The 27,688-nt window shown below is 47.8% G+C and overlaps 1 protein-coding gene across 2 annotated transcripts; it reads left to right on the plus strand.

Annotated features, from left to right (window-relative positions):
- Nucleotides 1–1,127: 1,127 nt before the first annotated feature.
- On the plus strand, nt 1,128–27,622 carry NEMF (nuclear export mediator factor). 2 transcript variants are annotated; one of them, XM_068947603.1, is made up of 33 exons: nt 1,128–1,291; nt 2,202–2,270; nt 2,987–3,089; nt 4,001–4,126; nt 4,211–4,359; nt 4,575–4,642; nt 9,023–9,109; nt 10,085–10,161; nt 10,697–10,767; nt 10,858–10,933; nt 11,986–12,048; nt 12,409–12,486; nt 12,882–13,090; nt 14,458–14,646; nt 15,138–15,201; nt 15,729–15,817; nt 16,560–16,663; nt 17,060–17,122; nt 17,928–18,040; nt 18,703–18,760; nt 19,148–19,206; nt 19,544–19,664; nt 19,807–20,071; nt 20,826–20,868; nt 20,954–21,003; nt 22,575–22,722; nt 23,082–23,159; nt 23,241–23,429; nt 24,070–24,102; nt 25,013–25,119; nt 25,218–25,261; nt 25,361–25,440; nt 27,296–27,622. In XM_068947603.1, exons 1-33 carry the CDS (start codon nt 1,233–1,235, stop codon nt 27,371–27,373), a joined length of 3,210 nt encoding a protein of 1,069 aa, XP_068803704.1. In that variant the 5' UTR covers nt 1,128–1,232; the 3' UTR covers nt 27,374–27,622. The 2 variants fall into 2 exon arrangements, with proteins under 2 accessions (XP_068803704.1, XP_068803705.1); XM_068947604.1 differs by having other exon boundaries at nt 1,156–1,291; nt 2,868–3,089.
- The last annotated feature ends 66 nt before the right edge of the window (nt 27,623–27,688 follow it).

Below are 27,688 nucleotides of genomic sequence, written 5' to 3' on the forward strand. Positions count from 1 at the left end.
TAATCCAAGCTGCTGGGAGGCTGAAACTGGTGGACGGCTTGAGCCCGGGGGTTCTGGGCCGCGGTGCGCTATGCCGAGCGGGCGTCCGCGCTAAGCTCAGCATCGATATGGTGATCCCCGGGGAGCCGGGGGTCCCCAGGTCGCCTAAGGAGGGGTGAACCGGCCCAGGTCGGGAACGGAGCAGGTCAAAGCTCCTGTGCTGATCAGTAGCGGGATCGCGCCTGTGAATAGTCCCCGCGGCTCAGCCTGGGCGAGACAGCGGGACCCAGTTTCCTTTTGCACGTTCAGGCCATCGAAATGGGAAAAGGAGGGAAAGGAATAGAGGAATAAATGGAGGAGTTAAACAGAGGAATAAATGGAGGGGTCTCTAAAAGGGCAGGAAGAGAGCCCAGAAACTCGTCCCTCGATCAAAGAGACGCCCCCGATCCTCCACTAGCCCCCAGCTGGATCTTACAGCGAGGCAAAGCCCCAAACCGCTGTTAGCGTGAGGAACCCGGGCTTGCGCGGCCCTCCCCGAGCAGAGGGCAGCAGCCCACCCCGCCGGCGGGGCCCGACAGGAGCTCGGAGGGAGCGGGGCTGGTGGCGGAGGCCTTGCCCGGGCCGGCGGGAGGCTCTAGTAGGCGGCGGGGCGGGCAGGCCGGCGCCGGGCGCGGTGGCGCACGCCTGTAGTCCCAGCTACTCGGGAGGCTGAGCCCGCCGGATCGCTTGAGCCCAGGAGTTCTGGGCTGCAGTGCGCTATGCCGAGCGGGTGTCCGCGCTAAGGCCGGCATCAATATGGTGATCCCCGGGGAGCTCGGGGTCACCAGGTTGCCTAAGGAGGGGTGAACCGGCCCAGGTCGGAAACGGAGCAGGTCAAAACTCCCGTGCCGGTCAGTAGTGGGATCGCGCCTGTGAATAGCCACTGCAGCGTAGCCTGGGCAACACAGAGAGACGCGGGCTCTTTTTGCGTCACACCCCCCCCCCAACCCTCCTCGCTTACCCGCCGCCTTTTTACCCCCCGCTTCTGCCCCGCGCCCGCAGCGCCTCCTGCCGGCCGGCGCATGCGCGAGCGGCGCAGGGAGCGGGGCCGGCGCCGCCCGACGCGCTGCCGAGAGGAGGATTGGCGCGGGGCGCGACCCGTAGCCGCCGGCGGCGCATGCGCATGCGCGGATGTTTGGGGGGGGGGGGGAAGCTGCGCGGCAGCGGCGGCGGCGGTCGTGTGAGCGCCGCCGGTGAGGGGCGGCGGCGCCGCCATGAAGTCGCGCTTCAGCACCGTCGACGTCCGCGCGCTGCTGGCCGAGCTCCGGCAGAGGTAGCCCGCTCGGGAGCGCCTCACGCCTCCTCAGCCGTGCCTGTCGCTGTCCCCGACCGGCTGTCGTCCCCTCCCCCCCCCCCTTCACGGCCCCTCGGCGCAGCCCGGCCCGCGCTGCCCCCGTCCGTCAGGCGCGGCTGGGCCGCCGAGGCCCTGCCCCGCGCTCCCGCCCGCCCCCTCCTTGGCCTGTGCCGGTCCCCCGGCTTCTCCCTGGGGAAGCAGGCGAGCGCTCTGCCCTCCCCCTTGCCGCGGGGAAGGCCCTGCGGGCGGTGCGTCCCGTCCAGCCGGGAAGCCCTGGTGCCCCTCGCCTCCGCGCCCCGTCCACCGGGGAGCTCTGCCCCCCTTCTGGCGCCCCAGGGCGTTGTCTGTACCCAGCCCCGCTCAACCAAGTCACGGGCGCCCGTTTCCCTGCTAGTACTGGGCTCGCTGGTGCCCCATGCTGGCAGAGGGCTGCCCGGCCACCGCAGAGCCGGCTTGCGGGAGCAAGGCGCTCAGAAATTTGCTGGCGGCGCAGCCCTGTGCGTTGGCACTGCGCTGCTGTGGCCCCTTGCCACGAAAAGGGGTGCAGGCCGGAGCCTGGGGGGTTTGCCTGGCCTCTGTCCTGCACTGAGGTCCAGCGGGTGTTTGCTTGCAGCTGGGGTGTCAGCAGTGCCTGTTCGTGCATCTCGCGGGTTTTTTTTTTTGTTTCTTTTTTTTTGCGCTTAATCCATTAAGAGCAGTTTCTCCATCTTTTGGTTGTTCAGCTTCCAGCTCATTCCATTAATCTTCCTTTGCTGCCTTTGCTGCAAGTGCTTGGTAATTTATCACCACCTGCGCTTCTGTGTTTTAATTGTCACTGGGATTTTTTGTGACACTTGTGCGTGCGGTTTGTGTATCATATTCTCCAAAGTACGTATATTCTTTTTGACAGCTTACTGGGAATGAGAGTAAACAATGTTTACGATGTGGATAACAAGACATATCTTATCCGCCTTCAAAAGTAAGAAATTCTAAGTTTCTTTACCCTGTACTTTAAATATGAAAACTGAATTCTTTGTATATATTTAATTCTGTGCTGATAGGTGTCTGGCTTTTCTCACTAGTTTTCAGTGAAAAGAGTTAAAGTATTCTTTGATAAAATGTGATAATTTTTAGTCTGGAAATTTTTGGGAGATAGCATATGGTATAGCTGTTGTGAAAAGGGCAAAATACTGCAGAAGATATACAAAAGGCCAAAGGTATATAGCAAACGTACACAATTATTCTTGTTTGTCTTTGTGGGGAGGGAGGAGAGGAGCTGGAGGAATGTAGAGCAACACTTACATAAGCGATACTGGTGCCCGGGCCAAATGGCAGGTAGGCCTTGTGTCGTATTAGTCACTAAGCTGTCCGATCCAGTGCTTTCTGGGAAGGACCCCATGGTCATCTGCTTGGTTCCGGTTGTGTTAGAGGATGTTTTACTCCATTGCCTGGGAGGTGTTTTGCTAGCCCATGTTATCTGTAAACGCTCTGTCCTGTTAACTTAAAATGTGGGTGTCCTTTTGCTGTCAGCCTGGCTGCAGTAGTATTTGATAGGCATTACTGTCCTCGGCAACAGTGTCTTTGTAGATGATGTGCAGCTGGTTGTGGTCCTTTGGTCTTGCTCTGGTGCAGACTGGTGTGTGGTAAGAGATGGCTGCCCGCGTGCCAAGTGGTGAGTCTTGATCTTGTTAACAGACCAGACTGCAAGGCCACGCTGCTGCTTGAATCCGGTATACGGATTCACACAACGGAGTTCGAATGGCCGAAAAACATGATGCCATCTGGCTTCGCGATGAAGGTAAATAAGCTACACTTTCTTTTTAAAAAGACAGCTGAATATGAGAAAGCGACTTTAATGCTCTGTCTTTGGAGGTGCAAGAAACCAGTGAAAGGATTTGCCTGGTGGGTCATAGTCAAGTGGATGAATGAAGACAAAGGAAGAGCAAGTGTGGACCTGGGGTCACATCACTGATGTTCAGTGCCAGAAACAAGGGAGATGTAATTTTCTGAAGACCAATAGTAGTCTGCTGAATGTTTCCTGGGCCACCCACACCTTTTACAGTTTTACTCCAGTGCAGGTTTATTGTTATGTTGTCCAAATTTGTAGGCACTACGCGGGCACAGCACCCTATATTAAATAGAGTTCAGTGTGCTGAACTTCAACGTTTCAGAGCTTGGCGTAAGCTGTTAGGATGCACTTCTGCAGGTAGATCTGCTTGGATGCAACCTGAGTGCTGAATCGTACGGGTGTGCTTATGCTAGCCCCTCTGGATGGAGCCGCATTAAAATGGCTCAGCAAAAATTGTCCAAGGTATTTTCCACATCATATATTGATGCAGCGATAATCCTGGTTCCCTTTGTAAGATGAACCCTTTGATTTTTAACTAGCCGCTCGTTGGTTGAGTTGGCATAGGTGACCTTGCTTTGAGTAAGCCAGCTTTTAATGGCAAAAATCGCTTAATGTTAAGAATCTGGAACAACTGTATTTCCTGTAAATATCAAAATATTGTTGTTTCGCTAAGAGCTGTCTCATCTCTGCAATAGTAAGATCAGCATTTTTAACCTCTTCTGGTGTTTGTCTGTAGTAAGTAAGCAGTGGTCAGAATGTCACAGGAGGGATTGTAGCAGAAACAAGCAAATTTGTTTTGCTTTAAAATATCATCAGCAGGTCTGTGTGTGTGGTCTCACAGACTTTCTCTCTGTTGACAGTGCCGTAAGCATTTAAAGACGAGAAGACTTGTCAGTGTAAAACAGCTGGGTATAGACAGAATTGTGGACTTCCAGTTTGGAAGCGATGAAGCTGCTTATCACCTAATCATAGAGCTCTATGACAGGGTAAGTGCAAAGCCCAAGAGCGTTCTCTGTAAGAGCATACTTGCGCACGGCCTTTGCTAATGGTCGGCTGCGGTGTGCTTGCAGGGTAACATTGTCCTGACAGACTACGAGTACATCATTTTAAACATTCTGAGGTTTCGCACAGATGAGGCAGATGATGTCAGATTCGCAGTTCGGGAACGATACCCGATTGACAGTGCAAAAGCACCTGCACCCCTGCCGACCTTGGAAAGGTAACTAGATAGTGTACGTATAGGAATAAATCTAAATTACTGTCAACTGTGAATAGTGGTATGTCTTTGGATAGTCTTTTAATACGTTACAGGCCATTTTGCACTTCTCTTTATAAAACTGGAAATGTATTGTTGCCTCCGATCAATAAAAGACAGTCAGTAAAACCCATTGTTCATCATTCTTTGGAATGGCAACTCTCCATTATCTTTCCTAGGTTAACTGAAATAATATCAAATGCACCCAAAGGGGAACAGCTGAAGAGGGTTCTTAACCCCCATCTTCGTAAGTAATCATGTTTCATTACAAAATGAAACGGACAATATATGTTATCTTTAGACAATGCTGAACAACTTCAAGCAGTCTTTTTTTGAAGTTGTTCATTACGATGTGGCTTTATGTATGTTTGAAAAACAAAACAACAAACAACCCAAGGTTTTGAAAACAAATAAGGTCCTTTTAATTCAAAGCCCGCTGCACATGGGCCTTCCCATGATCGTACAGTACTGAGGACCTGAAAAGAGTCTTCTCTTTTCAAAGAGAAGAAGGAAAAAAAAGAAAACTTTCAAAAGCTCCTTTTTTTCTTTTCAAAGAAAGCTTTAAAAGCTCTTCTGGAGCTGTGACTTGATGCGTTTTGCCTAGGGTCTTGTCTTTGGTGGTGCTGAGTAGGAGGTGTAAGAGTGTACAGTCAGGGCAAGGATATTGTTAGAAAGTGGCCGTGGGATGCCAGTGTTGTCAGTCACAGAACAGGTGACAATGTGGCAATACCGGGATGCTCTGTCTGTGCATCGGGACATTCCCTGTTAGCCAGGCAAAGCCCACCATGCCCCTGGTCTGGTTGACCACAGAAGCATGGTGGTATGTGACATGGTCAGAAAAGTAAGTTTGATTTATTGTCCAGACTTGGCTGTGTTGATCAGGTGCAGAGCTGCCTGGCAGGTGACCCCAAACGCCCCAGTTACGTGATTTGCAGACTTTAATATCCGTTTTCCCATTTTTTCGATTCTCTTTTTCACTGCTCTTGTCCCTCCCTTTCTCCACCTTGGTCTCCTCTTGAATGTACAACCCACTGCTGGTTACTTTTCCCCATTGGTCTCAGTTTTGCTGTATAAGTACCCGAATGTGGTATTTCTGATAGTGCAGTATTACTGATGTGATTGCCTAGACACCGTTGGCCTGGCAAGGTTCTACTCTCCAAAAGGTCCACAGATCTTCCCCTGAGTTATTGTGGAGTTTGGCCATTTCTCACATCACTCTCTCTCAACCGTTGTGAAACCCAGCCATTCCTCATGGCACTGTCTGTAACTTTTGTCACTTCTCACACTGGTAACTGTCATGTCCAGCACTTTCTCGTGTTGTGCCCTGTAGCTCCTCACACCCTATTAAGTTATCTTCACCTCAGGCCAGGGCCTGCTCAGCAGCCCAGTGATTTGCCTGTACCGTTAACAAATAAACTGATGTTTTCCCAGAGCAGTCTCTCAATCCAAGTAATCTATGTTTTAGAGACTTCTCTAGTAAAAGCAGACATCTTTGGATTTAATAGATTGGGTTGGATTTTTCTCTTCTGTAACCTGTATGAACTTCCATCATCCAAAATATCTTGTGGCAAAGGGTTCCACGGCTTGCTTAAATGTCACGTGAAAAGCCACCTTCTTTTGTTTGCTTCGAAACTGGTCTCAGCAGTTTTATTTGGTGCCCTAGTACTTGCATTGGAAGAGATGGTGAGCAGTTGCTGTCTATTTACCTACTCTGTGCCAGTCATTTTATAAATCTTCTATAGTTATATAGTCTATAGTCTTCTATCTTCTATAGCTTATATAGTCTTTCCTTGTACAAGAAGCTGTTCCGAGTTGTTGATCATCCATGTTGCCCTTCTCTGGGCTTTTTCTAGCCCTGCCAAGTTTGAGATGGGGTGAGTAAAACCGTTCCTAGCATTCAGAGTGAAAGTGCACCACAGATTTATATTGTGGCATGATTTTCCCTGCTGAGTTCATTGTTCCTTTCCTAATAATTCCTAACATGCGGCTTGACTCTTTTGTCTTCACTGAGTATTGAGCTTATGTTTCCACAGAACTGTCTTTCAGGTCTTGTTCCCAAAGAGTGATGAATAGTCAGTTGGGCCCTGTTATTGTGTGTGCAGAATGGGGATAGTCTTTCCCCACGTACATCATTTTATATTGATTTACAGTGAGTTTATCTGTCAGTTCTTTGTCTAGTCGCTCCCTGCTGCTGTGGTCTCCTCCAGTTCTTCACGGTTGGCTGGCTATTGCTGAGACAAGCTCTGTGTCATCAATAGGCTTTGCCCCTTGCTCTTTGTTCCCCCTTCCCAGGTCAGTGATGTGCGTGTTGAAAAGTGTAGACCCTAGCATAGGTCCCTGTAGCAGAGCTCGGTTCACCTCCCCTGCCTGTGGGGTAGGCACTGACAGCTGACAGCTTCTCCTTGCTCCCTGTCTTTCAAACACTTTGTTTTCCCGGCAGAGGTTATCGTATTATCCTGTGGCTGCTTGTCTCCTGTAAGTGCTTTGGGGTGAGCTTTGTTAAATGCTTTCTGGAAATCCAAATAGACCTCATCTATTCAGCCTCCCTTGTCTTTGCGCTTTTTGACTCTCTTGTGGATTTATGAGGCAAAAGACAAAACTCTGTTGGCTCTTTTCCTGTGTATATTTATCCACGTCTCTGCTGGTTTTAGTCTTCAGCCTAAAAAGAAGTTGGTGGTTTCCCAGTCCTAGGGGAAAGGGTCCCGCTCTTTGTAATTGCCAATTCATTAGCCTCCTTTTGCCCCTCCTAGCAAGGCAAGTGAGACGTTGCAAGCTACAGCAAATAGTTTGGTCTCTCCACGCTTGAGTTCTTTTAAACACCTGGCTGAGTACCCCAGGGTCCGGAGGATTTGCTGCTGCTCCTTTTGTGTGGTGGATCCATCACCTCCTCTCCTGACAACTGGATTTGAGACAGATCTTCTGACACACTGCCTCTGTAGAGAAACGTTCCAGCTAGAGCTTCCTTGTGCCCCTGCGCTGTGAACTAAATCCAAGACGCTAATTTAGTTTTCCTGCTCTAGCCACCTGAGTGTATCTTTCCTACCTAGGTCATTTCTTGAACCTGCTGATTATAGCTGGCGGATTATAGCTGTTTATGGTATAAAACAGCTATATCTCAAGCTTCATTTTGGCCTGCCTTACTGTGTTTTACGTTCCTATAGGCCAGAGTTTGGTTTCCTATTTTCTGCAGTGGACACAACTTCAGTTCCTTGCAGGATACCCCTTTGCTTTTAACAGTTTCTCTCATCCTGCTGTGCAGTCATGCTTCTTTGGATTTTTCTGAAGCGGTTTGATGAGCGGTATGTGTTTGTTCTGAACCTGCAAAACAGCATCTTTAAATAGCCTGCGGGCAGTCTGTAGGCTTTGTGCTTTATTGATTGTCTTAATTTCCTTCTAAGATGCTTCCTTGCTTTATGTAATCTTTCCTTTTAAACTGAGCCTGCCTGTAGTAGATTTCTTGGGTTTTTTATTGTGCTAGAATGGATGTTGAATCCAAGAACGCTATAGTCTCTGTCACAGTGTAGCTCTTTAACAGTGATATTTTAATCAGATCCTGTGAGCAAATCAGAGAAGCTTTTCCTCCTTTGAGCTCTCTGATTAGCTGCCTCATCAAGCAGTCATTAATAGTGTCTAAAATTTTAGTCTCAGCCTTGTATCCTGGACTGGGTCGACTTAAATCCGATTTAGTTGTTCTTTGACCTTCACAGTCTCTTAGCTGTTCTTCTGCACGTTAGGGTGACCATCAGCCCTGCTCAGGCAGTTGATTCTGTAGCCCTAATACTGCATGTCCCTTGTGTAGGCCTCGATTTTCATTTTCTTGGGATTCTGGTGTTTGTGCAGGTGGTTAACTTGTCTATGTGGTTGGACTCTAAGATCCTTTTATGGGTCGCCTACATCATTCTAAGTTTTATGCTGCGTTGTCCTAGTGATTGTCTTCCTTCCACCGTGTTCCTGCTTTGCTTGTTCTCAGCTAAACTAGCTTTTCCATTGCCCCGTCTTGTTTCTCAGGCTTTATGTTTAATCTTTGTAGGAGGAGGTATTTCTGTGGTTTTGTCTGCTGCTTCTCTACCTTCTGTTGGAATGGGGCTGCGCTGGTTTCTGCTGTCCCTCGTTCCCCAGTTCTTTACTCGAAGGTACAGAGCTTGAGGACTTCACCCTTTGTAATATCTTATCCCAAACCAGATGCTTTTCTACCCTTGTTGGGTTTCCTACACTCAGAAACTTCCCTATCCCTTTTTAAGTTTTTCATTCCATTTTGGCCCAGATGAAGCCCATCCTTCCTCGGTATCCTCACTCTGTTCCAGACCTTTGCCAGTTCCAGATGACCTTAAGCATAATTAGGTTTGTAAGATCCCATTTGCTCAGCCCAGTGCCGAGACCGGCTGCTCTGCCTGGCCAGCGAGCGTTTCTGAGAGCACCGCCATGGGAATGCTGGTCACCTACTTTTCCAGCTGCCTGGACTTTGCTGCGTTCTGGGACCGCCGCTCCTTCGCTCTACCCAGTCTTTCTAGGCATTGACTGTAGTTTCGTGGCCTTAGTTTGTTGAAGCACTTCTCATGATTTTGATGCAAATGCAGAATTCATTGTAAATGTTTTTGATAGCTGATTCTTCTGGGTTTTTTTATAGCTTATGGAGCCACCCTCATTGAGCATTGCCTTATAGAAGCTGGATTTTCTGGTTATGTCAAAATAGATGAACGTATGGAAAAGAAAGGTATGTAGGAGGTAATTTTTTAAAGCCTGTACTGCATGCTTGATGGTTTTTGTGTCTATGTGGTATTTTTTTTCAAAGGGATAACTAATCCTCACGCCTATAGTTCAGACCGTATGGTTATGTCGTGTAATGTTTTTAGGCTGGAGATCAACCTTGTTCTCATTAAACCTCTTGAATTGTGCATGTATTAGAATTACAATATCAGAGTCCTCCTATGGTCTAAATGTTTTTATAATGAGATATTATTTTAAAAATCAGATGAACTCTGGCTGTGGAAAGGGATATTTTTACAAGAATCCTGAATAGAAGAGTTAGTATCAAAGCCTTCCATTAGCTGTGACGGTCATGGTGGAGATTTGATAAAGTAGCTGCTTTACATTTATTTAGAAACTATGGATTTGGGTAAAGTCAGAATAGATTGTTTTCATAGTCTTATTTTTCTTAGGTGCTTTTATATTTTCCGTAATTCAAAAGGACTTTTTACATCTTCCTACTGCATTCTAGTACTGTAATAAATCGACTTTGTAACAAACAAATTCGCACAGCTACTGGCTATACTTTGCCTCTGTAGTTTTGTTTTTATAAAGTGCTAGCATATGTATTTTTTTTAATGAAATTTGAACAGTTATGTCTTAAAATAGGTATTTTCTTATATTAAAAATTCTGCAAATGAAAATATGTGTAATGTTCAAAGTGAACAGTAATTGTTGTAGTCAAGCACCAATGATAAAGGTTATATAATATTTTATTTTTGAAACGTATTAGAATCCTACTTTTAGGATATTTCACAAGGCCGCATGATGACGTGAGCTTCCTGTTGACATGGTTAAGTTGGACAGATTGCTCCATGCGCATAGTTGGAAGCACAGTTGCCTGGGTCTTTTTGTTGACTTGCTGTTGTGCTATGTTTATATCAAAATATCTTTTTGTTCTAGGTGTTTTAAAATCTTCCTCCTCTCCTCCCTCTCTCTTTAGAAAATATTGAAAAAGTGCTTACTGCTTTAGAGAAAGCAGAAGAATATATGACGCTAACTGACAACTTCAGTGGAAAGGTAGGTCTCAGCTGAGCAACTTGGTTATCAGTTACGCAGGAATTGCAGAATTCAACTGGTAGGCAGGTACTGTTCAGCATGTATCTGCTGCTGCTGTTACCGTCTTCAGGTTTTGTTTCATGTGCTTGGGCTTCAGGTAGTGGTGAGGAGTAAAAATTGCTTCCTTGCATTCCTTGCAGCAATTAAATAACTTCTAAGCAGATAATATGTTCCTGTCAGAACTGCATTTGTGCTCTAATAGTGGGTAGCACTGTTTTGCATGTAAGACTTACATTTGTATGGTAAGCTGTAGGGTAGTTCTGAGGTTCGCAGGAGAAGTTCATCTTTTTTCTGGAATGCATTGGAGTCGAGTGAGTGGTCAGGACTCATTCAGTCAATCACATTGCTAGTGCCAAAAGGTCTCTCCTCTGGAATGAATTACTGTCTCATGCTGATCAGTAGGTTAGCACCTAAAACTTCCTGCCTTGCCAAGATAAGGGGATGGGGGATCCTTTTCAAAGACAAACGCTGATGACATACTTGTGTTTTATTTTAGGGTTATATTATCCAGAAAAGGGAGAAAAAGCCAAGCCTGGAACCAGATAAACCAGCAGAAGATATCTACACGTAAATATTTGAAGTAGTTACTCCCTTTTTTACTAGACTGCATTACTTAAATTAGTTTTCAGGTGATAATATCGAATGTGTATTTTACAGATATGAGGAATTTCATCCTTTCTTGTTTTCTCAACATTCAAAATGTCCGTACTTGGAGTTTGACTCATTCAATAAGGTACAATGCTTTTGCTGATACTGTACTTAGGTGCTTTGATTGACTGATGCTAGAGAGCGCAATTAAAATACGGTGCTGAAGTTGTTAATGAAAACACAGACCTTGGAACAAGTCATTAATTTGATGGATAAGTGTGTTGTGCAGAAAAGGCTGAGCAGAATGGGACCTGGAGGCTCTTACTGAGCAGTATCATCTTTATTAACTCTGTAGCTGCAATTCAGTATGTGGCACTGACTGCAGGTGTGTATTGAGCCTGCGTGGAAGTTGGCTATTGATCAGTCCTGGTCAAACATATTTGTTACTGGAGAGCACAGAAGCTGAGTTACTGCTGAAGGCGAACAGTCAGCACCTTTATACTTTTCCTGTGACTACTTGGAAAGGTTCAAGCATCTGATTTAGTATTTCCTTGAGTGTTGTCCTTCCTGGTCCTTGACTCACTAATGTTATCTGAAATCATTAACTACTTGTTGTTCCTGGCCTTGATCTCCAGAGTTCCCATTTCACTTTCCTGCCCTGCTTCTTGTCTGGATTTCTGTCACCTCCTTCACAACATCAATGGTCTAAGCAGCCTAAAACCTTCCTCTCCATTTGTTTGAGGCGCAGTGTCTGGCAACTGGAGCACCACACCAGGAGGAGTTCTAAAGTGTGCTTTCTTTTTTTTTTTTTTTCTGAACTGACCAATTGGTGCAGCAGGGATTCAGGGCTGACAGGGCTGTAACTGCAGTAGTTTAATCTGAAGAGCACACTGTGTGAAACAGCAGGTTCCTTCTGCCACTACAATTTCTTAACGTAGAATGAGGCTCCCAGTTCAGCCAGTTATTTACTCATGTCCATAGCCCCCAGATTAAAGTGAGACATCTTGAGTGATGTCTTGCTGAACTGGTCTCGTGACAAGCTAAAACAAAGGGTGTTACTGAACCCTGTTTTAGCATCTGTCTCCTATTTTAGTGCTTTGCCGTCACCTCTCATGAGGAGAACCTCATCTGTCTTCTGTTGTTCTTGGTACAGGTTGATGCATCTTGAAGATCCTTAAATCTGACTCTCTCTTGCAGGCAGCAGACGAGTTCTACTCCAAGTTAGAGGGACAGAAGATTGATCTGAAAGCGTTGCAGCAGGTATGTTCTCATCCAGAAGCGGAGCAGCTGTGGTGGCTCTCTCAGAGCTCTCTCAGATGGTTCTTTAGGGCATTTGGTTCACGTAGCTTGGGGTAGAGGAGGAGTCATGTACTTATTTTTGCTGTGGGAACGTTGAATCAGTGATGGTCATAGAGCAGGTTTCAATCTGTATAATGCAGTGGTTCGTTCTGCTTGGAATACAAGTAATAACGTTAAGAGCAGTTCTTTGGAAACTTTTCTGCATCCCGTATGCTCTAAGTTGTGTATGTTGTATTTTTTTAGCTGGAATGCAGCGCGGAGTGTCTTTACAGTGAATAGGTGGTAAGATACTGTTTTTCCCATCTTCCTTGTTTCTGAAAGGAAAAACAAGCCCTGAAGAAACTTGAGAATGTCCGTAGGGATCATGAGCACAGACTAGAAGCTCTTCAGCAAGCTCAGGTAAGACTGGGATTGTTAACTGAGAAGATATGTAATGTTTCTTGAAGAAATGCACCTGCTGGTCCTGATGGCTGTGCTCAGCATTGGATCCCAAAGGAAAGCCTTCACCTGCCTGTGAGCACCCTGCAGCCCCTCAGGGAGCCTGGGCCTGCCCAGCTGGGCTCTGCTCCCTTACCGAAAGTTGGCACCTCCCTTGCCAAGAGTTGCTTGTAGAGCTCTGCTTGCGGGAGTCAAGTCGGTCATTGCCCCATGTGATGACTTGAATGTCGTTCTTGGATTTTGTCTCAGTATTAATTGTAACATATTAACAATATTAATCAGTACTTTTATTTTTAAAAATATTGCCGAGTTTGTGTTTAGCTTGAATAGTGATAAGCTTTTTTCCTTTCCTTAAGGAAATTGATAAGATAAAAGGAGAACTCGTAGAAATGAACTTAGAGATAGTTGACCGAGCCATCCAGGTGGTTCGCAGCGCATTAGCCAACCAAATAGACTGGACGGAGATTGGAGCGATCGTAAAAGAAGCTCAAGCACAGGGGGACCCTGTTGCAAGTGCAATCAAAGAATTAAAGCTTCAGACAAATCATATCACAATGCTGCTGAGGTGAGTACGTTGCAGATCCTCCATACCAAATGCGGATGGGAGTGACTGCGTGCAGTGAGCTGAGCAGGAGACAGTTGTGTTTTCAGTTGCTGCACTGGTATTTAAGCTATTCAGTTTTCCTTAAATTAACACGAAAAGAATTGCAGCTGGTATGAACTGCAAGTCTTGATGCTGCTCCCTGCTTTCTGTAGGAGTCCTGATGAGAGAGCTGGCAGTGAGGTAGTACCTGGAAAGTCTTAAAAAACCTCCGTGAAATAATAAAAGGCATGCCGTGTTGCAAGCCAAGTGGGAATGTATTTCAGTATAAGTATGTCAAATATTGCATATCCATAATCTTTCACTAAAGGTGAGAGAGATCCTGTGTAACCTGAGCTGACAGTGTATCAGGATGCTGGAGATATAAAAGTGAGAATTTCAGTTTTATAGCTAAAACTTCTGTTATGAAAGCTGTTATGAAAAAGTGAACTTAAAATTTTAGTTCCGTTATTTTCAAACATGTCAGTAATATATTCCAGAATAGGTTTGCTTTCAGGAGTCAGTTCTGTGTTGGTAACTGCGTGTTACAGCAGTCTCCTGTCTGTTTTTATTATGAATAATCACTTCACTGATCACACAGCTTAGTTAGTCCACCACGTGTTGAATCATGCGTCCTTAGCACAAAGGACTGTGGAGATGTATTTCCCTTTATGAAGAACATTATTTTATGCTGCTCCACCACCTTTTGCTACGCAGACTCAGCACCACTGTATTGAGCAAGATTTAAGGTGCTGGTGAGAAGGAAGCGCCATTCCAGCCGATCTGTGTTCAGCATGCTTCTTTGAAAACGGGATGAGAGATATTTTATGAGATTTTAAACCACTGCAATGCTGTGCTATTCACCAAATCAGCTTGACGATGTACCTGCCCTCATTTCACATGCCCATCAGGCATAGAATGCCTTGCGTTTGTCTCTGTTCCTCTCCTAATTTGTGAAAGCAGGCTCAAAACAAAGAACTGTTCTGACGACCTAATTTTTTTCTTTGCGTTGAGAGCAGAGATGTATATCTCTTTGTAAAAGTGACTGGAGGATTTAAAAGAAAAAATTTGCCTTGGAAAATGCCACCTCCTTGAATTGGAAAATCTCAGCTCTTTTTATCTTTTGGTTTTTCTTTTCTTTTTCCCCCCCCCAAGCATTGGCTGACTCTAAGGCAGAAACCTGCTTGCATAGAAGGCAACCTAGGGCCTTCCTGCAGCTGCACAGTGAAAATGGTATTAGGATTTTCTGGCCATTTCCAGTCTTCATGAGAGAACAGAAGTACAAATGCATCGCGCTAAGGTTAAAAAATAACCGGTTCTCTTACCTTAATCAGTGTGATATATCTTTTAAGGAACCCGTACTTGTTATCTGAAGAGGAAGAGGAGGAGGAGGAGGATGCTGATTTAGAAAAAGAAGGAACAGAAGAAACAAAAGGAAAAAAGAAAAAGAATAAAAGCAAACAGTTGAAGAAACCACAGAAAAACAAGCCGTTGTTAGTTGATGTTGATCTCAGCTTGTCTGCGTATGCCAATGCCAAAAAGTAAGGTTTACGATGAATGTGTGCTTTGGTCATAGAACTTTCTGTGTGCTGGCAGTTAATAGCGATAACATCATAGGAAGGGCCCCACGTGTATCTTTTGTGAATTAAAAGTTAGAAATTGAAAGAGGTAGCTTGTCCTTAGCTCTAGAATGTGTATTTTCCTGGTCCCAAAACACTATCTCACTATTACATAGCAGGTTGTCTCTTGCTATCATATTAATTTAATTTTGAGTACAATTCTGCACAGAGACACATGAAACAAAATGGCTTTTGCCGCACAGTAATCCAAACAGAGTGCTCGGTGTGTCTGCGAAGGGCCGTTACTTCATTTGGCTACTTTTCTCAGATGAAGACTAAGCCAAAGATTTGAGCTAAAAATTACTATATCAAAACTGAATGTTTACTACAAATGTCAAGGACCATAAGAAATACACTCTAAAAATGAGCGGACGTGCTGGGATTTCAGATGTAAACAGATTTCTATTTCACAGGTATTATGATCACAAGAGACATGCAGCTAAGAAAACACAGAAGACAGTAGAAGCTGCAGAGAAGGTATTTCTTCTTAGTTGTTCTTAAAAGATATTTAAAAGCAAAGCCTCTGTCACTGATAAGTGGAAAATTCAGACTTAGTCTAGGTAATTGTAATGAGACACAAAAGGTGAAATCAACCAACCCGGGTCGTTTTGTTCTTGGGCTGCTAAGGTCACTGAATAGAGGCCTACAGATCCCCGCTGTGTTACCCGGTTTCCATCAGTCGCCCTGTGAACACTTAGGCGGGTGCTTGATGGAGATATTGGCAGACCAGAACTTAGGGAGACAGGAGTGGAAAATTAATGGAAATCCTTATGATCAGACAGCTGATAATCTTTTCGGGGGGCTGCTATAAAGTGAAGATTTATGAATATTTTAGGATTACTGGTTTTGTATGTGGATGAAAAGAACGTAGGCTTGCGCACAGCAGTTTGTAGAGCCTGCAGTCTGGAAAAAAAAGAAATTTCCTACTAGCTTTCCTACTCTTTGGTTAGCACCTGTATGATTCCTGTGCTGGGGAACTGAGATCATACTTTCTGTCTAAATAGGCATTTAAATCAGCTGAGAAGAAGACAAAGCAGACACTGAAGGAAGTTCAGACAGTTACCACCATTCAGAAAGCAAGAAAGGTCTATTGGCAAGTACAATTTCACTGTCATTATCCAGTGTGTTGTGGATGCGTGCAAATTCAAAAGGACTGTGTCAGGTTGACTTTTTACTAGGTTAGAAGTGGGTAATTATTATTATATTAGTTAATAATGTTTTCTTAGCATTACACTTGACATTGAGTCTCCCTCTGGTTACTCCTTTAAGTTGCTGGCTTGATTTTAATAGTGCCTTTGCCTCAGAAAGTTCCTTTCAGTGGGGCTCTGCATAGGTTCATGGTCCTGTTCTGTGGGTCGCTTTGCCTGACTGTGGACGTGGAGTTGCACTTTAGCTGAGTTTTTTTGCCTCGAGCAGAGCTAGGAGGATGGGCTTAATTTAAAAAAAAAAAAAAAAAAGAAAAAAAAAAAAGGAATCTTTGCTATTACTTTCTGGCAGCTTCAGATATGTGAAGTAATAATGGTAGATTTAAAAAAAAAAAAAAGCTTTTTGTAGTCTAAGAATTAAATTAATAAAAATAAATAGGCAGCTGGACTTTGTGGTGACAGTGCTTGTTGTGTCATCTCAAAATATCATTGACATTGTACAAATGTTACATTTGTACCGTGCCTTGGTTTTATGCCATAGGCATATGGATTGCTATGAAACTTGATGCAGCATCTGTTAGAAGTCATAGATACTAAGATGGATGTTCTCAGTTTGGTACAAAAAATAACTCTGTGATGTACTGTTAGTCACAGGTGTTTTTCACACAATGGATTGATGTAATTTGGCAGGTTTGAGAAATTCCTGTGGTTCGTTAGTTCTGAGAATTACCTCATTATCGCTGGAAGAGATCAACAGCAGAATGAATTGATTGTCAAGAGATACCTGAAATCAGGTAAGTCTGATTAAGTGGAGTATATCAGTCTCTCTCTTGCTTTCCAGTTTTGTAAATGTGCAAGGAGAACACAGCAAGGAATGTCTGGTCCGTTCTTAAGTTGGTGTTAGGTGCAAGGGGACTTTGGTGATGGTAAATCTAGAAATTTTGTTTCTTGTCGGTGGAGTGCTGGGTTAGTCTGGTGTGGACCTTCAGCTCTTGGGTAAGAGTGGGTTGGACAGATGCCTGTAGGGACCAAATGAGCTGATCCTGCCTGGGGCAACAGGTATAGACTAAAAGGCTTCCAGATCCCTTCCTATCTGTTTCTCTGCAGTCAAGATAGCCATTTCCCATGGGCACCGGGAATCTTCCCGAAAGTGATCTGTGTAGTTACCAAAAGTGTCACTTTTCTTCCAGGGGACGTATATGTGCACGCTGATCTCCATGGAGCCACAAGCTGTGTGATCAAGAACCCAACAGGTACCTCGTGTGGAGCTCATTTGGGGACTTTGAGAAGCGTCAGGGTGCTGCAGATTGGCGATATCTGCACTGCATGTCTGAGCCGAGCCCAGTGAGCTGCCTTCCCCTATCGCTGCGGTACCCGGCTGCAGCAGATGTTTCACTTAGGACATGAGAGGCATCAGCAGGTTGTTGTTAACTGCTGAGGCATCAGCAGGTTGTTGTTAACTGCTGCTGCTTCCCAGCCCTGACTGGCTGCTTGTGCTCGCTCAATTCAGCTCCTGTTGGGAAGGAGCAATGGAGATGCACTTTGTGGAGACAGGCGTTAGTCGCTGGTGGTGTGCCAGTGCTTGCCGCTTGCCACAAGGACTGGAGTCCTGTTGAGACCGTAGCTCCCTTTCATTGGTGACCTAAGTGTTTTGGGTGCTGTTGAAGGGGAATGGATCTCAGCAGAGGAGTCTGCTGCAGTGACGGGGATCTCATGTGAGATCAGCCGTGCAAGTGCCGGTCGGTGCCCTGTTCCTGGGAGGTGGCAGGAACTGGCCTTACTCTGTGGGCAGCATGGTTAGTGCTCCCTTGTGGGAGCTGAGCTGAGGAAGGAGCAGTAGCACAGCTGGCTTCAGCCTCTGCTGAGGAGCTGAGAAGAGCAGCTCCTGACACTGCGTCTGCTCTATTCATGCTGCCCTCAAACTCAGCCAGGCCACCTTGCCTCTGCCCAGGAGCTCTGAAAAGTCCATGCATCGGATTTGGGAGCATGTGGAAGTTGGAGGGTCACGTTCTGTTGCACGTGTTGTGTTCGCTGATGTGCTGGATGTTACTGTTGCAGCTGAACCGATCCCTCCACGGACCCTGACAGAGGCAGGCACGATGGCGTTGTGTTATAGCGCTGCCTGGGATGCCCGTGTTGTCACCAGTGCTTGGTGGGTCTTCCACCACCAGGTAAGGACACTTGTGCATGCAAACAGGACATCTGAAGGAACAAATGTGGGACTGCAGATAAAATCTCTCTGTATGGGAGCTAAAGGATGTGGATGAAACTTCTCTTCTTGGATACCATTTGTTGTGCTTTCTGCTTGGCTGTGCTGCGCTGACTTAAGGGCAGGGCTGCAGGGGTGGCCTCTGACGTGACATATGCATGGCTGAGGCAACGTTGCAAGCTTGGCTTCTTGTAAAAAAAAAAAAAAAAAATCTTCCTCTCTTCTAATAAACAAGTTTACATTTTTTCAGGCAAGGTTCTAGCTTGTATGTTAACTACGGTCTCGCTGTGCTTCCGAGCAACTCGCGTGTAAGGATTGAAAGATGGTAACATTAAACTAAAGGTCGCAATGCCTTCAGTTGTTCCAATTTCCTGAATAAAACCCAGTTCCTCATTCAGGGCTTCCGAAGCATAGCCCCGTAGCGTGTGATTGAACTGAAATATCCCTTAGGAAGATGTCCTACAAATGGCAGGGAGAACTCTTCAGTTACTGAGTCCTTCTGCTAAGCTGTTCACATAAGCTAAAAACGCAGCTTGCTTGAATGTTCCTTCTGCTAGTGCTATTGTTCTGTAGTGCTGGTCTTCTATGAAGGATACTCCTTATACTGTATCCTACTGTTCTCAGGTTTCTAAAACTGCACCTACAGGAGAATACCTCACCACCGGAAGCTTCATGATTCGAGGTGAGACACGAGAGGACAATGGGAATTTGACATAAAGCGTTTTGTCTGGAAATGCTCTGCTGTCCTGCAGTGGCAACCACCTGAGGTGTCCCACTGTCACTGTGGCAGGTGGCAGATATTGCTCCTCTCCTCAAAATCTGTTCTGAGTGGCAGAGACCAAACATCAGACAGCTACATCAGCATCTGCTAGCTGATTAGAGGCGCTGGGCAGAAGATGGTTAGCCACATTGCTTTCATGTTTCACAAGTTTTGTTGTCCTCCAAGAGCTAGAACAAGCCCCAGTATAATTTTTGGTGACCTAAAGCCTCTAATAAAAGTGAATTTTGGAAATACGTTATCTGACATAGCTGTTAAACCTCCTTATGGGAATCTGCCTTTGTTTTTCAGGGAAGAAGAACTTTCTTCCTCCTTCATATCTGATGATGGGGTTTAGCTTCTTGTTTAAGGTACTGCTTTCTCTGTGCAGCTCTTGCTGTTTCTTTTCATTTGGCTTGAGCTGTAGGAGGCTTACTTTCTACTTCTTGCTTACCAGTATGTTCCCCATTACTACTTTTCCCCCTGGGGCAAATCCCATAAAATGCTACTCAGGGAAAATTCCCTCACTAGCTTTACTTTTGAGGTTGCCAGACTAGGTTTAAATGCGCTGATTTAGTTTCCTTCCCTTAGGAGTGTAAAAAGCGTTAAAAGAGAAAGAATAAAATGCTGAGCTGGTGTTCTCTGAATAGGCTAGTGAACATCACTGGAACAGGCATCAGCCTAATACAAAGGTGCCTTTGCTATTAGGTGGATGAAAGCTGTGTTTGGAGACATCGAGAAGAAAGGAAGATCAAAGTGCAGGATGAGGATCTAGAAACTGTCTCTAGCAGTGCCAGCGAACTGGTGTCTGAAGAAGTGGAGCTATTAGGTATGATGGTGTGACTGGAGCACTGTGTGCGCTGCTGCCAAGTGGGACCATTTGGGCTTGCGCATTCAGTTCTCTGCACTCTGGAATGGGTCAGTCTTGTGTTTCTAATGTGAACTGTGCTTTCCTCAACCGTGCACCCCAGAAGGAGGAGACAGCAGCAGTGAGGAGGAGAAAGCTGAGGGTCAAGAAGCACCAGAGGATGTGGAAGAGAGTAATCGCAGTGAGGGTGTAGCTGACCCTGACCAGGGCAGGGTAGAGACACCTCCTGCACCAGAGGGTGTCTCAGAAGAGGACAATGGAGAATCTGGAGATGAAGTGGAAGATCCAGAGTCAAAGAGTGAAGTGAAGGAGGAAGAGATAAATTACCCAGATACAACAATTGACCTGTCACACCTTCAATTGCAAAGGTATGTGAATGAGCGGTTGTGTTTATCAGCGGTGTGGGCCCTCCGAGGATCTCCGTACTGTTAAAATGCCATATTGACCTGCCAAGGCAAGGGCAGCGTTGAGTTGCCCTCGATTCCTTTGATGCCAGAGCAGAGGGCTATAACTGCCATGCTCTGTACCCATTCCCTGTCCCCTCTCTACTTGCTTTGGACCTCCCTCCTCAAATACGCACGCGCGTACGCATACACAGAGCTGCTCATTCCCTGGTCAGCGGTATCTGGCTCTTTGGCTGCTGCTTGTTACTTCTTATTTTGGCCTAGGCATCCCTAGCACTGCTTTTGCTCCTCAGGAGATTGTGAGATGAGCTTATCTCCCTGTTGTCCATGAAAATGGCACTGCATAGAGAGTGTTAAGAGAAGGGATTGAGCAGGTGAAAAGGGGCACCTCTTGTCGGGAACACTGCAGAAGATTAGGGCTATCTGCTTGGGTCGTTGAATATCAGGGTGTTTCTTTAGCACATGCTATATCCAGGCTGTCTTTGCTGGGTGTGTTTGTGTGTGTGCATGAGACAAGCTGGCAGAGATCTGAGGACCTGCTTTGTAAACTTATTCCCAGTATTGCGGCCCTTTCCCTTCACCAAAGCTGTGACTTTCGAAGAAGAACTAGAAAGCTGAAAGCCGTATAACCAAGTGGCCGATGTCTGGGCTGTGGTGGTGCGTGCAGGGCTGAGCTGCTCTTCATCCGGTGACAAGCTCCATTTCAATCTCCCCACAGATCCCTGCAGAAAATTGTCCCCAAAGAGGAAGGACCCAACTTGGTAAGGTCCCAGCTTAGATGTTTGGCAAAGAGCAATGTGAACTGCCGCTGGACATGGTGCGTTTTAACCATATTTCACTTTCTAGAGTGACAGCAAGTCCCAGGGGCGAAGGCATCTCTCCGCCAAGGAGAGGAGGTGAGAGCATCTGTTTGTTTGGGGGGAGGCAAATGCATCCGCCTTGTTCCCTGTTCAGGACCTGGGGGTAGGGCATGGCTTGCATCTCCCAGTCTGGACCCTGCCTGCTCCCTGAGGAAGGTAGCGCTTGCCCAAAAGCACCAGGTCTGCGGTGCTGCCCCGTGCTCCCCGCAGGCAGGACTGCTGGGCGAGGGCAGGTGGCGGGGCCAAGCTGCAGGGCGACTGATTGAGCTGGGAAGGCCTCACAAAGTCCTGGTCAGCCCAGAGGAGCGCCTGGATTGTCCATCCTGCGTTTCCAAGCTGGGCCCTGCCCGTGGTTCGTTTCTGCGTGAGCTTGGGCCTGTGAGATGATGCCCTGCGCCGGGGACGGGGGTGGACGTTCCCAGGCTTCCGCTGTGCTAACAGCCTGCTTTCCCTCCACCTTCCTGGCCCCGCAACAGGCCTGCGGAGGTAGCAGAGATGTTCCCTTGCCAAAGTGCTGCAGTGGGTTTGGAGAGCAGGGTGTGGGGGTCAGCCTGTTCATTGTCATCAGGAAGTCTCAAAATCCACCTTCACCAAGGTTTGATGGGAGCCCTGTCGATACAGCTGTATCGGAGATTTTGCTGTTCAGAGGTGGAGGCTTATCGATGCGGTGGCTGCTGGCTCTTCCCCCTGCCTTCTCGGACCAGCCTGGCCGTGGCGGCTGCGAGGGCTGCGCCTGGACCTGCCTCTCCTCGCCAAACCAGCGGCCTCACCGCGGTCTTGCTGTGCGAGGCAGAGCACAGCGTTACGGGACTGGCAGGCGCTCTCTGCCAGGAGCCGTGACCCAGCAGCCACGGGGCTGGGAGGCTTCGGAGGCAGCTGGGCAGCGGAGAGCACTCAGACAGGGGCCCCGTTGTCCTTCGTGGTGCGTTCAGCTGCGGTGGTTAAAGCCGAGAGCCTGAATAGCAGGGAGGCGATTTAGCTTAGCGTAGCTATGCTCTCTGAAGAGGAGGCAGCCTGGCTGTGCAGTGCCCTTTCCAGGCTCAGGGAGAGGGCTCTGGTCTGGGCCACCAGGACCGTCGCTACGTGGTGGGCGAGCAGGAGCTGTGAGAGGAGGAACGAGGGCTCAGTAGGGCATCCTGCTGATCCATCTGAGGAAAAACTTCTTTACTGTGAGGGTGACTGAGCACAGGAACAGGTTGCCCAGAGAGGTTGTGGAGTCTCCTTCGCTGGAGATATTCAAAACCCGCCTGGATGCGATCCTGGGCAGTGTGCTCTAGAGGCCCCTGGTTGAGCAGGGAGGTTGGACTAGATGATCTCCAGAGGTGCCTTCCAACGTAAACCATTCTGTGATCCTCCCACTGGGAACGGAGCCGCTCTCGTCCTTTGGGCGCGCAGGAGCGTGGACAGGCAGCTTCCTGTGCGCTTGTGGGCCCAACCTTATCCAGCCTCTGGGCTGGAGAGGTTATGCCAAAGAGGAGCAATTCCCAGGGTACTTGCCTCAGGTTCCTCTGTAACTCTGTGGCTGGGAAGCGGGGTGTTAATGCTGGCGGAAGAGTCATAGCCCACGACAAGAGGGGCTGTTCTGAGTGATCGTTTGCTTTCCTTAGAGAAATGAAGAAAAAGAAGCAGCAAAATGACTCTGAGAACTTGGAGCCACCCGAGGAGAAGCAGAAAGAGATGGAGACGCAGCGTCCCCCTGCGCCCAACACCAATAAGGGTGTGCCGGCCCCACAGCCCATCAAGCGGGGCCAGAAGGTAGGCAGGGATCAAGCTTCCCCGTGAGGTGAGCTGTTCCCCTGTGAAGTGTGGGCTCGTGCTCTCCCAGGCAGGCAGTAATTCGAGGCTCCTGTCAGACATTCACAGCTGCCTGGTAGTGTTAGATTCAAATCAGATATGCTCTTGGTGGGTTCAAGATGGTGGGTGCTGGTCTGTTGGCATCGAGCGCGCTCTGCTTCTCTGGCCAAGAAATAGTCCCTTGCTTACCGGTGACCTGCTTTAAAAGAGGCTCGGGAGACCTGGAAGCAGCGTGGGTTCAGCATTTAGGTTTTTGTCTACGAGTGCAGTTCTCTCCAAAAGCCACTGTTTCTAAAGCTGTTGGTGCATTTTCCCTACAGAGTAAAATGAAGAAGATGAAGGAGAAGTACAAGGACCAGGACGATGAGGACCGGGAGCTCATCATGAAGCTGTTGGGGGTGAGTGAGAGGAGTTCTGCCTCCTCCTGTGCTGCGGTCATCTGGGTTGCTGGCTCTGACCACCTCTGTGTGTAACTGCAGTCTGCAGGGTCGAACAAGGAGGAGAAAGGGAAAAAAGGGAAAAAAGGGAAGACAAAAGATGAGCCAGCAAAGAAGCCACAGCAGAAACCCAAGGCTGCGCATCGGGGTGCTGGAGGGGCCAAGGAGACAGCAGGAGTCCTACTGCACGAGTCGCAGGACCCAGCCTTGGAAGAGCAGCAGGACGAGAAGGTTAGCAGCGTGCTCGCCTCGCCTCTTCTGTCCGTGTGTCTGTCCTCCCCTCTGGCTCTCCTGGAGCTGTGCGCTGCCGTTTGGCCAGGGACGCTGAGAAGCTTTGGCTCGTTTTGGGGCGCTGGGGAGAGCAACGCACCTCATGCCAGGACTCTGGGAGCCCATCGGTTTTGAGAAGTACCAGAAACCCCTGGAGCAGTGTGTGTGCATGCCACGCTCCCAGGGTGGTCAGAACGAGGGCTCTGAGGGGTGTCGAGCCTCGCCAAGCCGCTGGGGGATCTGGTTAAGTCAACGACTCCCAGTTGGTGCAGCTAAAATGCAACTGAGAGCTCTCTAGATCTGTTGTGAGTCAGCATCTCTGAATCACAGCCCATCTCTGAATCACAGCCCATCTCTGAATCACAGCCCATCTCTCCTCCCAGGTTGGTGTATGCCAAGCACATTCATTCTGAAAGAAATACTCCTCCTCTCACCCACATAAAAATGCTCTTACTTTTGCCTTAAAATGCGTTTAGTTTCTGCAGTACGAGTGTGGACCGCTTTCTGTGGACCGCTGATAAAAGAATTGAGCTTCTCTGGGGGGACGGAAGCAGTCGCGCGTTCATTTCAGCTCTAAAGTCACCTTTGTTTGTGTGCGCAGGAGGAGCAAGACCAGGATCAGCCAGGAGTTGAGGTAAATGCTCTTGTCTTTGAATCTCAGATAAGTGCTGAGGAAAAGGCTTGACCCCAACTCGCGTGCGGCAGCCCCGCTGCCGCACGCAGCTCGGCGAGGGCAGGACCTGAGGCGCAAGCCTGGCTGTCGGCAGGCTGGGGGTGGCACAGAGGCCCCTGCGCTGAGCCCTCCGGAAGAGCACGCCTTCACTGTTAAACCTCGCGCTTCTGGCCTCCTACTGGTCGAACCAGGTTTCTTGTGTTTTGAAAAAAGGAAGCTTTGTTTTAATTTGATACTCTGCCTATCACACGTATCCCCTGTAGAAACTAGGGGTTGGCTAAATGGAAGTTTGTCCCTTGTCTTTGCCTGCTGAGGTCTTTGTATCCCGCAGCAGTGGTGACCCTGGGCCGGAGGAGGATGACACAGTATGACGCAGTGAAAGTTTTTCTTTGGATTAGAAATTGGTTTACGTACAAAATTGCTCCAAAGTTTCCGTAATTACAGACTGGCGGTCTGTAGCCCAAAGCTGACAATTAGCTGATTTCTTTCACTCCTTTAATCAAGGAGTTGAACGGCTGTCTGTAGGGGGAAGCCTTTGGTCACGCTGTGAAGATATAACTGTAGCTGGGGGTCCTTTTTGGTGCAGTGAAAACTAAGATCCGTTCCGTTTTGAATGATGCGACTGCAGTAATCAGAGAGGTTTGTTTGCTGGTCAGGAACGTGTGGTGGCTTGGTAAGTCAGCGTCAGTGAAGTAAGCGATGAAGCTAAACGCAGTATGTTTCGGTAACCGCATTGGCATCTGTGGGATTAGGGCCGCTCTGTAGCTCGGCGGTAAGGGGGGAGCCTTGAGCTGCTTCGCCAGGGAAGCAGGCTGGTGGCGGGGCGAGTGCCGCGCTCTGGTCTCACAGCGCGGGTTCTTCGCTCTTTCAGGAAGGAGAGGCCTTGCTGGACTCCCTGACGGGCCAGCCGCACCCCGAGGACGTACTGCTCTTTGCCATACCCATCTGCGCTCCCTACACGGCGATGACAAACTATAAGTAAGTTGCAGCCCTTTCTGTGGGAAAGGTTTGCTGGCTGCCTGCACGGTGAGATGGGAACCTGCCGTACTAGTTACAGAAACCTTTTCTTTTGCAAGGTATAAAGTCAAGCTCACTCCAGGCACCCAAAAGAAAGGAAAAGGTATGGCATTAACACACGTGAATCCCTTTCAGTGCTCTACCTACTGAAGCCAGCGCATTTTTAGATACTGTTTAAATCTCCTTTCCTATGTTTTTACAGCTGCAAAGATTGCCTTGCATAATTTTATGCAATCCAAAGAAGCTACTGCAAGAGAGAAAGACCTCTTTCGCAGTGTGAAGGTGACTAATTTCTCTTTGTCTTGTACAAACGTAACTGCAGCAGAAAAAAGTTCACTAGTGCCACTTTGGGGGTAAAGATGTCCGAAACCAAATGTGCTGTTGCTTTGTTTTCCCCTGTATTGTGTTGTATTTCTCAGTACAGCTAGGGAAGAGGCATCGCTAAGGCTGGAACGGATCGTTAGCAATTTAGCCTAACCAGTAGCACTGGGCATGAGGTTTCTGTACTGTGCTCCTGCTACAGCAAATAATAACATATTTGACAAAAGCCTCCTCTTCCAGGAAGGTCTCTGGTTCAGGGAGGGAAATTCCCACCGCTCTTGGCAGCATGCGGGAAGGACAGTTCTTGGCACAGGGAGTTTGGCCAGGCAGGTTCGGAGTGTGGGGCCGGGTCCTGCTGGGCTGCTCGCGGCGGTGCTTGGGGGCCTGCGCTCCTCTCCCCGGGCGAGGCGCGTGCCCAGGGCCAGGTCCTGCTCTGAGCCCCCCCAGGAGGAACCGAGGGCTGCAGTTTTCTTCCCCCTTCCTGCCAGTTTCCCCAGGTCCTTTTTAAATGGAAGACGCCAGGCTGCAGCACAGCGGTGCCTGCCGCCAGGGCTTTTGTACGGCACAGAGGCCGGCTCTTTGCTGCGCTCTTCTCTTGCAGATCCATCAGCCTTTTGCACCACAGTCCCCTTTCTCCCCGCCCCACCCCCAATCCCACATTGCTTGTCATGACTTTCAGTCCTCGAGTGTTGTTATAAAGGTCCCCAGGCGTTCACCGCTAAGAGTCAGACTCATACGATGGTTTCGTTCAGCTCGAGCTGGGTGCCTCCGAAAAGGGACCCAGAACAAAGAATCACAGAATCGTTTAGGTTGGAAGGGACCTCTGGAGATCATCTAGTCCAACCTCCCTGCTCAAGCAGGGTCACCTAGAGCATATTGCCCAGGATCACATCCAGACGGGTTTTGAATATCTCCAGCGAAGGAGACTCCACTACCTAGAAGTTCTAGGATAATTATACTCCTTACAGTCTTATTTCCCCGCCTGCCAGTGACAGGCTCTTCCAGTCGTCTTCTGCGTTGGTGGTCGCGATCCTTGTGATTGGGTCGTGTCTCCATCCCAGGACGGTTGCTATGGTCCTGCTTCACAGTGCCGTGTCTCATCCGGTGGTTAACCTATGCCTCTGCCCGTTGTGTTCTGCATCTTATCCGGCGGTGAACCGTTACCTCTGCCCGTTGCGTGCTGCATCTCTGAGGGCTGGTTCCAGCTGGGTCTGCAGTTGTTCTGGCAGCAGTAGCCCGCAGGTTTGGTTAAAGTTCAAGCTCAGGCCTGCAGGCTTCACTGCGCCAAGCGCTGCTGCTAAGTTGAATCAAGGTTATGCCAATGGAAATAACAGGAGTTTTCTTACAGGTGTTTATTTCTCATTGAACGTAATGATCCCGGTTTGCCAGGCAGCCCAGGCCGTTCTGGGTGACAGCCGCCGTTGGCCTGTACTGTTTCACTGATTAAAGTATTGAACTGCGTCAGACGTGATGCTGACTTTTCGTGGAACGCTGCTAGAGAAACACAATTAACAGTTAACGACCGCAAGAGACCAGGTCGTGCCCAGTGAATGACGGAGCCGACCACGCTAGCCTAATGGAGCTAACGTGTGGAAGCTGCACAGAAAAACCACTAACAGGGCTGAAATTACTAAAACGGAGCTAGAGCAGAAGTGTGACGTCAGCCTTGTTTTCTTTGCAGGAACCGGGCAGAAATGTGCTGAGCGGTACGCACATCCGTTCGTGCCAACAGTCAGAAACAGTAGCTGGGGAGGAGGACGATGTTCTTAACAGGCTTTTCCGTTATGTGCAATTTCTCCTCTTTTATGTTTTGTAGGATACTGACTTGTCAAGAAATATTCCCGGTAAAGTGAAAGTGTCTGCACCTAATCTCCTGAACAGGAAAAAGAAGTGATTTGATACTTGTATTTCTTATCACCAACCACCACCCCTGCTCAGCCAGAATCCAGCTGCCTTCAGATGAGACTGACAAACCTACCTGGACTGGACTGCTGTCAAGTGACTGAATGGAGTCTCCATGTCAGCAGGCAGATGTGGACCAGTTCCGGCTTCTTGGTTTAGATGGACTCTAACAAACAGCTCACTTGGTCCAAAGAGCATAAAACCATGCAAGTAAATTACTGGCGTTTGGTCAGTGACATGATCTCAAGCTGTTCTTTCTTTAATGCTTTGAATGCTGGTGCTGAGCGCTCTTTCCCTGTGCTTTTGG

This window comes from Struthio camelus, chromosome 5, assembly GCF_040807025.1.
Source record: "Struthio camelus isolate bStrCam1 chromosome 5, bStrCam1.hap1, whole genome shotgun sequence".
Classification (NCBI taxonomy): Eukaryota; Metazoa; Chordata; class Aves; order Struthioniformes; family Struthionidae; genus Struthio; species Struthio camelus.